The sequence below is a fragment of the Tripterygium wilfordii genome, chromosome 19, assembly GCF_013401445.1.
Source record: "Tripterygium wilfordii isolate XIE 37 chromosome 19, ASM1340144v1, whole genome shotgun sequence".
NCBI lineage: Eukaryota > Viridiplantae > Streptophyta > Magnoliopsida > Celastrales > Celastraceae > Tripterygium > Tripterygium wilfordii.
Genome location: NC_052250.1, coordinates 1,796,744 through 1,808,517, shown reverse-complemented (window position 1 = coordinate 1,808,517; position 11,774 = coordinate 1,796,744). Strand labels below are relative to the sequence as shown.

Here is an 11,774-nt window from a genome sequence, read left to right as displayed (position 1 = left end):
TTCACAACAATAGGCCTGATAAACGAGGCCCGATTAATCTTGCTCAACCTACAAACCCAGTAAGAAACTCTTCTAAGCCCAATATTTAAGCCCATATGTCAAACACACGATTAAAGTCCACCATTCAGAATCCCTAAATTCGATTTTAAAACCCCTAATTTGCTTTGTCTCGGGCGGCTTGATTGACCTGGTCATCCTCTTTATTCCTAATCCTACTTTCTCTTTCTCCAGTTGTATATGATGTAAAGTTTCGATCAGTAGTCCAAGTTGGAGAAAACAGACTGTGGACTCTGCTACTTTTCTATCACAATAGTCAAATTTTCTCATATATTTCATTTTCTTGGATTGAAACTTTGGAACTGATTGATCAATTATTTCCACAAGTATGTTCTCAGGCAACCATCTATCAAGCCTCACGCCTTATGAGCTTGCATTTGGTGGTTCGAATTCGCCATTCCAATTCACTATAAATAGGTACCCTGTCCTGCTTCATTCCCTACCTTTCAAATGCGTACATAAACAACGTGCGGTGATGCAGATTCTTAAATGCATGATTGCTCTGATAATCTACTCATTTTTCATTCACACATGCTTCGTTTCAGGGGACCCAACAGAGGATTTCAAGATTGAGAGGTTGCCAGGGCAACCCTATTTCACGTTTCAACAGTATGCCGGCTATGTCTACGTCGATAATGCAAAAACGAGGGCTCTTTTCTTCTATTTTGTTGAAGCAGAAACTCAGCCCGAATCAAGGCCACTTGTTCTTTGGCTTAATGGAGGTGAACTTTATATAATTTTTTAGGGTTTTTGCAAGATTGTGAAAATCAATGCTATGTGGGTTTTGAACTATCTATTTGTTTTCCTGTTCAAGGTCCTGGTTGTTCAGCTGTTGGTTCTGGAGTATTTATTGAGCATGGCCCCTTTAGGCCAAAGGGAGATATTCTGATCAAGAATGAGTATAGCTGGAATAAAGGTTCCACACTTTCTCTTCCCGAACAAAAAGCCATTTTTATTTGTTCTGTTTCTTTCTATCAACGAAGTGAATGAATAGTGTGGTGTAATTTGTTTGCTTTGCAGTGGCCAATGTGTTGTACCTGGACGCACCAGCTGGAGTTGGTTTCTCTTATTCAACCAACAAGTCTTACTACACCTTGGTGAATGATCACATGACTGGTTGGTATACATGCATTATGCACATTGATTTAGCTATATCTTTTTGATATAAAACCGTCGTTGGATCATACTCTTTTTTGTCTGAAGCCCAAGACTCTCTTGAATTCCTGAACGGCTGGTTTACCATATTCAACAAGTACAAGGAACATGATTTCTACATTGGTGGAGTGAGCTATGGAGGTCACTTTGTCACACAACTTGCGAACCTTGTTGTTGAGAAGAAACCTTCTTATAAACTGAAGGGGATAGCTGTGAGTTTTTTTTACCTTCCTATTTTTAAAATGAGATTCATTGAGCTTATGCAAACAATTATCATTTGATTCAGCTCGGTAGTCCTCTTCTGGACTTCAGTACTGACTTGAATGCACGGGATGAGTTCTACTGGTCTCATGGATTGATTTCAGACAATGTTTACCATCTTCACCTGACTGTTTGTAACAGTTCTCAGAACTTCAGGGAGTCGATGATTACAGGCAATATTTCTAATGCGTGTAATACTACTAGTATCCTTTCTCTCGAACAAGTTGGTGCTTCTACTAATCTAGGTGATGTCAATGGTGATATCTGTTTATCATCTGGTACATCACAGTCGCAGACAGACAGCTCTATAAATCCTCAGGCAAGGCCAATACTATTTGTCAACAGCTTACGTTTTGTTTTGTAAACTAATTTTAAGTTTCTCTTCTACCCCAAACTCATTCATGTTTTCTCTTGCTTATAGAAATTTGGAACATACGTAGACGTCTGTGCAGACGAGACTACAACCAAGTACTTGAACAGGGAAGATGTGAAGAAAGCTCTTCATGCAAAACTTGTTGGAGTCAACTCTTGGGAACTATGCAGCGGGTAATGCATGGTCATTTTCTTTTAATTGGAGTCCTCAGAAAACATTGAACTGAATGTTTCATTTTCTTTTAAAATGCATGGTCATCTTCACTCTTGTATTTTGTTTTATGCTGTTGTTTCCAGAGTCTTGAGATATGATTACAGAGACCTTGAGACACCAATGCGTGGTATCTTGAGCTCCTTGATTGAGTCTGGCCATAGGGTCCTTGTTTACAGGTAACATATATATATATATATATAATTTGATCATTTTGAGGTGGAAAAGTGATGTAACTTTAAAGAAATATGATGACAGCGGAGATCAAGATGCAGTTGTACCATTCCTTGGCACTCGAACTCTGCTAAATGAAATAGCAAAGGAATTAAAACTGAATGTAACTACTCCTTATCGAACTTGGTTTGAGGGAAGACAAGTTGCTGGATGGACTCAATCTTATGCTGATGGTAGGCTAACCTTTGCTACTATCAGAGGAGGAGATCACCAAGCTCCCTATAATCAACCAGCAAGATCCTTTACACTGTTTGAGGCATACCTTGCCGGGAGACCACCACCGACACGGTGACTGATTATTGCATGCTTATTTCAATAAATATTATGTGATTCAGTCCTACCGTTTTGAAGTATTCTGTATGTATTGGCATCAATTGAGAATGTAAAAGCATTTGCCATTCCAAATAATTATAGGTTTGGTTGTATATGTAAAAATAAAATTGTGTAATGTGGTTGTGGTCGTATATGAGTGAATAAAAGAGCAGAGCTTTTAACATCTGAGTCTTGAACAATTATTTTGATTGTATTTCTTCAAACTATTGCAGGTGACCTCCGATTACAAATTTACAACTCAATTCTGTCAAGACTTGTGATCCCACATCGCTTGGTATTCTCCAAGACTCCATTTCTCTCATCGAATGCCGAAGCCGGCATCAATAGGGAGGAAATCCACATACACACACAGTGTCCGAGGAGATCGAGGAAATCCATCTCTCTACATGTACACTGATTCCGGCGATTCTCGGAGAAATCAACGGTTGATATTGAATCCACATACACCATTGCTATGGAGTCGATTCTGAAGAACCAAGGTCAAAACCGATTATGTTAAAATTATGGGTTAATTTGTTTAATTTGAATTCTACGACACCGCCACCATCCACCGCACTCTCTCATTTCCAGAAATTCTCTCCCAATTCCTCTCTCTATCAGTTCCTCTCTCACATCTGGATATCTTAGTTATGGAATTGAATCAGCACACACAAGACTAGGAGAGAGAAAAATGGGATTATTCTTGTGAAGGAGGGGATTTGGTCTTTCTCCATTATACTTGTTCCATCTCTTCCCTTGAGATCAATTGTATGAAAGGTATCATTCATACAAGATAGGTACTTTGTAAATAGTTTAGTATTCTCATTTGCAGCCGTTTTCCAATCCATTTTGGACAACAGAGAAGCTAATATAACATGAATCAGAAAAATAACCATCTTAGGCAACATGCTTTGCCTCTCAATTCCATATACTACCTGTTTGGCACAGCAAAAATCGGAACGGATTCGTTAGCCGAGCCGTTTCAGCTTCTGCTGTGCCAAACAGCACAATGAAAACAGCGGATCTGCTGGCGCTTTATAAGCTCCCAATGGGAGTTTATAAAACGGTTTCCACTGTCTAATTTTTTTTTTCACAAAATAAAACGTGGGGCCCACAGTGGCCCCACATATCATTGTACTTTACTTGTTTTTTATTAAAAAACAGTCGGTACCTACAATCTCATTAATATCTTTATTAATATATTATTCAAATAAATTCTTTATTAATATATTTTATAACAATTTATTACACATGGGACCCATGTAATATAAACAGTTTATTCATTTTCCTTTAAAATTTATACTTCAAATTTAAGTAATAAATCACATTTATTAAATTAAATTTAAGATTAAATTATTAACAGCATTATTTTAAAATATAAATTTTAATAAATTAGTTATTTTATTAATAAAATTAATTGTGCTTAAAATTAATTTTAATAAAATTATATTTATTATATTCATCTAATATTAAATTTAATAACAAATTTTAATATAAAAACCAAAAAATATAATATTATAATACTTTATTTCAACAGTTTTTCCTCTAGCGTCAGTTTTTAATTCACCAAACACCTCACAACATATTTCATAGCTTTAAATTCATCATATTTTTCACAGCATTTCCGTTAGCATTGAAAATCAAGCTTTCCGCTATGCCAAATAGAGTATATAATCAAGCATAAAGTTAGTGAGGTATGGGGGCAAGCTCTTCATGCAATAGATACTTGTTGAGAATCAATCGTAATAATTAATATCGTCGGAACCCATTAGAACCCACATTAAAGAAACACAAGAATGCATTACAATCCCTCTGAGCAATTGGTAGAATCTAAAACATTTACGCAGTGACCTTTGCTGCATTGGGGATGTCAGAAAATCATGAAAACTCAAAAGATAAATAAGAAATGAGCTCATATAAATTTGTCATCATGTCATCCCCTTTTTAATTAGTTCCAAAAAAATGAGGCAAAAAATAGTTCATCTACCTTTCACACATAAAACTGGTGTCACAGTTCACTGAGATTACAGTGGGACTTTTCCTCTGCCATTCAAACATTTCGAATAATTAACGGACAATACTCAAAGAGTAGACTTTCATTACTAGGAAAAATCATGTCAAATTCCATTGAAATAGATGTTATTTCCTCACGTTAGTGTGTTTCATGGAAGGCACAAACTATAAACAGATCGGTCTCATTGAATGCTTCTCAATTCAAAGATAAAGCTAGTGTGACAGTTGAGCAATGTATTGATGCAACACCACATATCTTTGTTGGAATGATCCCACTGATAATCCTCCACAGAAATAATTTCAATATGTTTTGAATTTGTAGGTACCAGAGTTTGTTCCACTCTTTGCTGGAGAATGGATTTACATGAGAGTGATGCTCACGAACAGCATGGAAAGCTGATGATTTGACTGAGAATTCACCATTCTTGGATAAAGCCCAAAGAGTTCATAGTAATCAAATGAGAAATCAAAATTTCTCATCCAAAGTTTGTGAGGTATGGGGCAAGCTCTTCATGCAATAGATACTTCTTGAGAATCAACCGTAATAATTAATATCGTTGAAAACACAAGAAAGAATCCATTACAATCCTGAGGGAGGCACACTCCCTTCGGACATCAGGCAGAATCTAAAACATTTTCGCAGCGGCCTTTGATGCATTGGGGATGTCAGAAAATTATGAAAACTCGAAGATAAACAAGAAATGAGCTCACATAAAATTTTCATCATCTCATCCCCTTCTAATTAGTTCCAAAAAGTAGTTCATCTACACTTCATACATAAAGCTAGTGTGACAGTCAACTGTAATGATGCAACACCACATAGACATTGAAAAATCCACTCAATGAAACCCAACAAGAACATCGATTATGAATTTTGATCCCCAGCAATCGAACAAAACCTTCCCAACTTCCGTAATTTTTTGACGATTGAGTTGTAGTTATAATATATTCAACTTCCCCTAACATCAACTGTTTCAACTTCCGAGCAAACCTTCATGTAGGCATTTCGCCATTCGGAAATGTAAACATGAATCTCTGAGAAGACCATCTATGAATGTCCACCATGCAAAGAGTTGTCAACGAGGATCGTGTATGGAAACTGGAAAGGGAAAGTTTGGCAGTACGATAAGATAGGGATGATATCTCAATTGGGTTCGAGTGGGATTCTCATGGAGAACCACACAAGCAATAAAGGCATCACAAACAAAAAGCTGCAACAGTGGATCGCTTGGAAAATAAAAAACAACGGAGCACATTTAGTAACACATGAATCAAACAAATAATCATCTTAGGCAACATGCTCTGCCTCTCAGTTCTGTAACAAATAATCATCTTAGGCAACATGCTCTGCCACTCAGTTCTGTATAATCAAGCGCAAAGTGTCAGTACATGTCAAATGAATGTGATGTCATGCCACTTCCAGGAGCTTACCCTCACAGTTATGCACAATTGATTCCGGATTCACGAGGGGGAAAACTAACCCATAATAAGGAAATTTGACAAGCATGGCACAGAAGCTCAAAGGAAACAGTAAAAAGACCTTATAAATGAGTAAATAACCCTTTCTGTCCAGCAAAATGTCATTATCAAAGAGTTCATAGTAATCAAACCAGAAAGAAGAATTCAGAAAATCAATAGCCATCGAGTGCTTCCCCATGCCAAGTTCCTCTCTCACCGTTCATTAAATCTTTTTCAATTTTGAAATTCAAAGCCAAGTGTACAGTAAAGGCTCCAGGAAATAGATGTTATTTCCTCGAGTACGCATATTTCACAAAAAGCACGAAATATGCACATTTAGAGCTTCTCACTTTTTCACCATGCCAAATCCTCTCACACCATTCATTTACTCTCTTTCATTTTTGAGATTCTAAGTCAAGTTAGTAGCCAAGGCTCCAGGAACTAGATGTTATTTCCACATGCTAACATATTTCATGAAAAGCAAAAAATTTAACGAACCTACCCATTGATTGCTTAACACTTTTTTCATGTGGCAAAGTCCTCTCTTACTGTTCATTCCTTCTTTCTTTTTACAGTACATCAAAGGCTCCGACGAATAGATGTTTCGTATTGAGTATATTTCATGGAAAACACAAAATTTAAACAGACCTGCCCATTGAGTGCTTCACACTTTTTTCCCATGCCAAAGTCCACTCCCAACATTCATTCAATCATTTTCAGTTTTGAACTTCCAAAGCAAGTGTACAGCAAAGGCTCCAGGAAACATATGCCATTTCCTCAAGTTAGCATATTTCGTGAAAAGTACAAAATATGGGCCTGCCCATTTAGAGCTTCTCACTTTTTCAACATGCCAAATCCTTTCTCACCACCATTCATTCAGTCATTTTCATTTTTGAAATTCCAAGTCAAGTAAGTAGCCAAGGCTCCAGGTACTAGCTGTCATTTCCACAGGCTAGCATATTTCATGAAAAACACAAAATTTTAAACCGACTGCCCATAGAGTCCTTTACACTTTTTCATGTGCCAAAGTCCTCTCTTACCCTTCATTCATTCATTTTTTTTTTCCAGTACAAAAGCTCCAAGAAGTAGATGTTTCCTACTGAGTATATTTCATGAAAAACATAAAATTTAAACGGACCAGCCCATTGAGTGCTTCTCACTTTTTCCCCATGCCAAAGTCTTATCTCACCATTCATTCAATCCTTTTCAGTTTTGAAATTCCAAGCCAAGTGTATTCCAGGAAAAACACAAAATAAAAACGGACTTGCCCATTGAATGCTTCTCACTTTTTCACCATGCCAAATCCTCTCTCATCATTCATTCAGTCTTTTTTCATTTCTGAAAGTCCAAGCCAAGTGAGTAGCCAAGGCTCCACGAAATGGAAGATGTTTCCTCAGATTAGTGCATTTCATGAAAAGCACAAAATTTAAAAGGATCTGCCCATTGAGTGCTTTACACTTTTTTCATATGCCAAAGTCCTCCCTGACCGTTCATTCATTCATTCATTTTTTATTTTTTTTTGTTTCAGTACATAAAAGGCTCCAGTAAATAGATGTTTCCTATTGAGTATATTTCATGAAAAACACAAAATTTAAACGGACCTACCCATTGAATGCTTCTCTCTTTTTTCCCATGCAAAAGTCATGTCTCACCGATCATTAAATCTTTTTTCACTTTTGAAAAACCAAGCCAAATGTACACCAAAGACTCTAGGAAATAGATGTTATTTCCTCAAGTTAGCATAATTCATGAAAAGCACGAAATATAAACGGACCTACGCATTTAGAGCTTCTCACCTTTTCCTCTATATATATACATAGACCAAAGTCTTATCTAACAATTCATTCATTCATATATAAAAGAAAGGTAAAGAAACATACATTTACAGAGGCATTGTTGATTGTTGATGTCAAAGAAGGATTGATGCAAATGCACCGAAGGCGTACTCATTTTTCCATCCACCTCAGCTTAGACAAAGAAAGTCTTATATAAAGAAACCATAGAAATCATCATATATGGCACAATTCAACAAATCAAGAGAATCGAAATAATTGTATGAAACAATAAATTGCCCACATTAAATAAAAATAATCAAATTCAAAAATGACAACAGAGAAGGAAGAAAGAATTAAAGGATAAGATTAGTTTCTCAAAATACTTGCCCCTTTGGTACCATTATATTCGTTCCTTCTCGATAGTGACCTTTCTGTCCTTTTTCCACAGGGGTAATTGTTCACTGTCCTGCAATGAAATAGAAATGACATATGAATAGGATTTTGATTCGATAGCCCCCAAGTACTTGATGAAAAAAGAGAGTAGGAAACCAGATATCACTAACCTTTGCATCGGGTGGATCGTAACTGAAAACCAGATATCAGGATCATAACTTTCAGTCACTCCCTTCTCTTCAGAGCTCTATCGATTTATTCATTTTCATTGTTCCCCACCAATATCTCTTTGATTCTAAGAAATCAAAAACATAAATCTGTAAGTAACTATGTTGTCTGACCACTGACCAGCTATGACATTTGCCATCAACCCACAATTCAACTCCGTTTGTTTCTGCGTCCACCAGCACAAACTTTTATTTTGCGTGGTTCTTCTCCATTCCTCACTACTCTAGCCACAATTAGAGTCCAAAAATGTCAAGCAACTAAAAACTTTCCATGACATACAAATAGAGCTTTACTGCCTCAGAACTATAACCCCAACAATAAATTTTCTCATTTTGAACAGTGCATTTTCTGGGTGTCTTTTACTGTCAATTGAAAGCAAGTGTCCAAAAATATGAGACGCAAAATCTAGAAGTGCCTACCCTTCCTGTGCTGGGTGTTCTTATCAAATCTGGCATCGTAATCTTGGTTTACAAGTAATGAAAATGGAGTTAATACTCCTTAGTCCCTTCCTTTTTCACCATTGCCTTGACCAAAGCCGACTCTACCGATGCTTTCAGACAAAACATATCCCCTGAGAGCAGTAATATAAACACTTTTATGGGGATAAAATGCCATATATTCTCAAAAAAACACCCTTTTGCATATCACTTGGAGAATGACTACCTAAGACTTGCATCTAATTGGTTTCTGTTATGTTTTAACATATATCTAACTTCAAAATTCTGCAGTGGAGATCAAGACTCAGCGGTCCCTCTGACCGGAACACGAGCCCTAGTAAATAGATTGGCAAAAGTAGTTGAGACTAAACACAGTATTGCTTTATAGGGTCTGGTTTGAAGGAAGACAGATTAGTTGGTGAATGAACATAAGTTCTGAACTTAGGCTAAAATATCTGGTATACATTTACGCTGGGGCCTTTGAGCATTGGGGATGTCAGACAATTATGAAACTCAAAGATAAACAAGAAATGAGCTCACATAAATTTGTCATCATCTCATCCTCTTTTTAATTAGTTGATAAAAATAGTTTATAGCACTGTTTGGACTAGTTACCCAGAGGGGCTTTCCCCATCTAAAATCTACTCCATAAAATGGAATCTTGCACAAGCTTGAGGACACATAAGTATTTACTGAGTTTTCCAGAAGTTTTCTATTTTCGATGAGAGACTTGCACATTGCCTCATATAGCTCATCACCATGAAATTTATTCACGTCTTCATTATAGAAGTTCAATGAACTTCTACTTATATTGCCAACCATTTTGTTTAGTTCCATCTCATCTTCCTCAAACACTACTGGAATCGACCAAATGATGTTCACCATCGTAACAAAGAACACTTTTCTACTACTTGCTTAGAAGCCACCTGTTCTTTGGCCAAATGGAGGTATGTACACAATCACGGTCCCATTGGACCATTAAATCGTTAAGGGCAATTACGTAAATGAGTAAATAACCCTTGCTATCCAGCAAAATGACATTATCAAAGAGTTCATGGTAATCAAATCTGAAAAAAGAATTCATAAATCAATTACGTAATCTAATTTAGGTACCAGCTAGTAGAATGAAAACGGATTTTCTCATCCAAAGTTAGTGAGGTACAGGGCAAGCTCTTCATGTAATAAATACTTCTTGAGAATCGACCGTGATAATTAACATCGTTGAAACCCATCAGAACCCACAGTAAAGAAACGCAAGCAACAATGCATTACAATCTTGAGGCATACTCCCTTTGGGCATCAGACAAAATCTAAAACATTTACGTAGGGGACTTTCTTGCATTGGGGATGTCAGAAAATTATGAAAACTGAAAGATAAACAAGAAACGAGCTCACATAAATTTTTCATCATCTCATCCCCTTTTTAATTAGTTCCAAAAAATGAGGCAAAAAATATTTCATCTATACTTCACACATAAAGCTAGTGTGACAGTTCCCTGTAACGGCCTAATTTCTTTGATGCAAATAGTTGGGGACTTTTATCGAACACCTGGTGTGCTCTTTCATTCTTAGCAGCTTCAATGCATAAACACCACTAAAGAAGCTCCAATCCGCAATAAATTAAATCTCAATATGCATATATCAGTTCACTAGCGCAACTGAAAAATCCACCCAATGCAACCCAACAACAATATCAAACGCAAGGCATGTTTGCTACAATCTGAGTATTTGACCAGGAACATAGTATAGGGTTAAGGGATGTTGATTGGAGGGTTTTTTAATCAGACTGAAAGTTTCTGCACGTTATTTTATATTCATTTGGCCTTGTACCCAACTCATGACGTTACTGGATACCAACATATGGAATTATAATCTTTCATTCTCCTTGAGGAATGAGTTTGCTCCCATCTAATTCAACCTTTCCCACGAAATCTCATAAGGAGCAGAATTCTCAAAGTCCTAATACGATAACAATCGCAAGCAATTAGATTAATATCAATCAGACATCCAATCAAGCCCTCCGTAACTCGAAAGGCAAGAAGATATGAAGCCAATAATAGAACAGGAAAAATTATACCGTTATGAAGATAAAAGTGACCAACTGCCATTAGAAAATAATGATTGACCCTTCTGAACGAGCCAGCGACAACCAGAATCCCAATTGTCTTGATCGACAATCGAGTCCTCCGATTTAATTGGGTCGATCAAACGAAAGGGCACCAAGGCGAAACCCAACATGAAATATCGAACCCTAGATCTTCCAAAAAGAACCCGTAAGGAACAACAATCATAACCTCGTCTGATTTTCGGTCTCGAATTCAGAAAAGCAAAATCTGAAATAACCACCACCCATGGAACGACAAAATTGAACCTTGACAGTCTCAAACATGAATTATCATCAATAATTAGTAAAACCTAAACCCACAAAACCCATCTTCAGAGTCCAATCATCAGGATGCCAGAAGATAAACTCCGACAATCTGTAAGAAGAAACTTTATTTAAAAAAGGTCTCTATCATGTCTGTGAATCTCAATATGCAAATATCAGCTCACTAGCTCCACTTAAAAATCCACCCGATGCAACCCAACTAGTATATCAAACAGAAGGCATGGTTTGCTACAATCAGAGTATCTGACCAGGAACATAGTGTAAGGTTAAGGGATGTTGATTGGAGGGTTTTCAATCAGACTGAAAGTTTCTGCACGTTATTTTATATTCATTTGGCCTTGTACCCAACTCAAGAAGTTACTGGAGACCAACATATGGAATTATAATCTTTCATTCTCCTTGAGGAACGAGTTTGCTCCCATCTAATTCGGGATGTTGTGGGTTCTACATCAGACGGAAACTCCCTGCATGTTACTTTA

General features: G+C 36.8%; 1 protein-coding gene across 2 annotated transcripts; it reads left to right on the top strand.

Annotated features, from left to right (window-relative positions):
• The first annotated feature begins 481 nt into the window (after positions 1 to 481).
• LOC119984954 (serine carboxypeptidase-like 45) lies at positions 482 to 2,857 on the top strand. Of its 2 annotated transcripts, none has more exons than XM_038829082.1 (8): positions 482 to 779; positions 872 to 973; positions 1,078 to 1,173; positions 1,267 to 1,424; positions 1,499 to 1,792; positions 1,895 to 2,019; positions 2,143 to 2,235; positions 2,315 to 2,857. In XM_038829082.1, the coding sequence occupies exons 1-8, from the start codon at positions 533 to 535 to the stop codon at positions 2,580 to 2,582; spliced, it is 1,383 nt and encodes a 460-aa protein (XP_038685010.1). In that variant the 5' UTR covers positions 482 to 532; the 3' UTR covers positions 2,583 to 2,857. The 2 variants fall into 2 exon arrangements, with proteins under 2 accessions (XP_038685010.1, XP_038685009.1); XM_038829081.1 differs by having other exon boundaries at positions 484 to 779; positions 1,261 to 1,424.
• Positions 2,858 to 11,774: the final 8,917 nt, after the last annotated feature.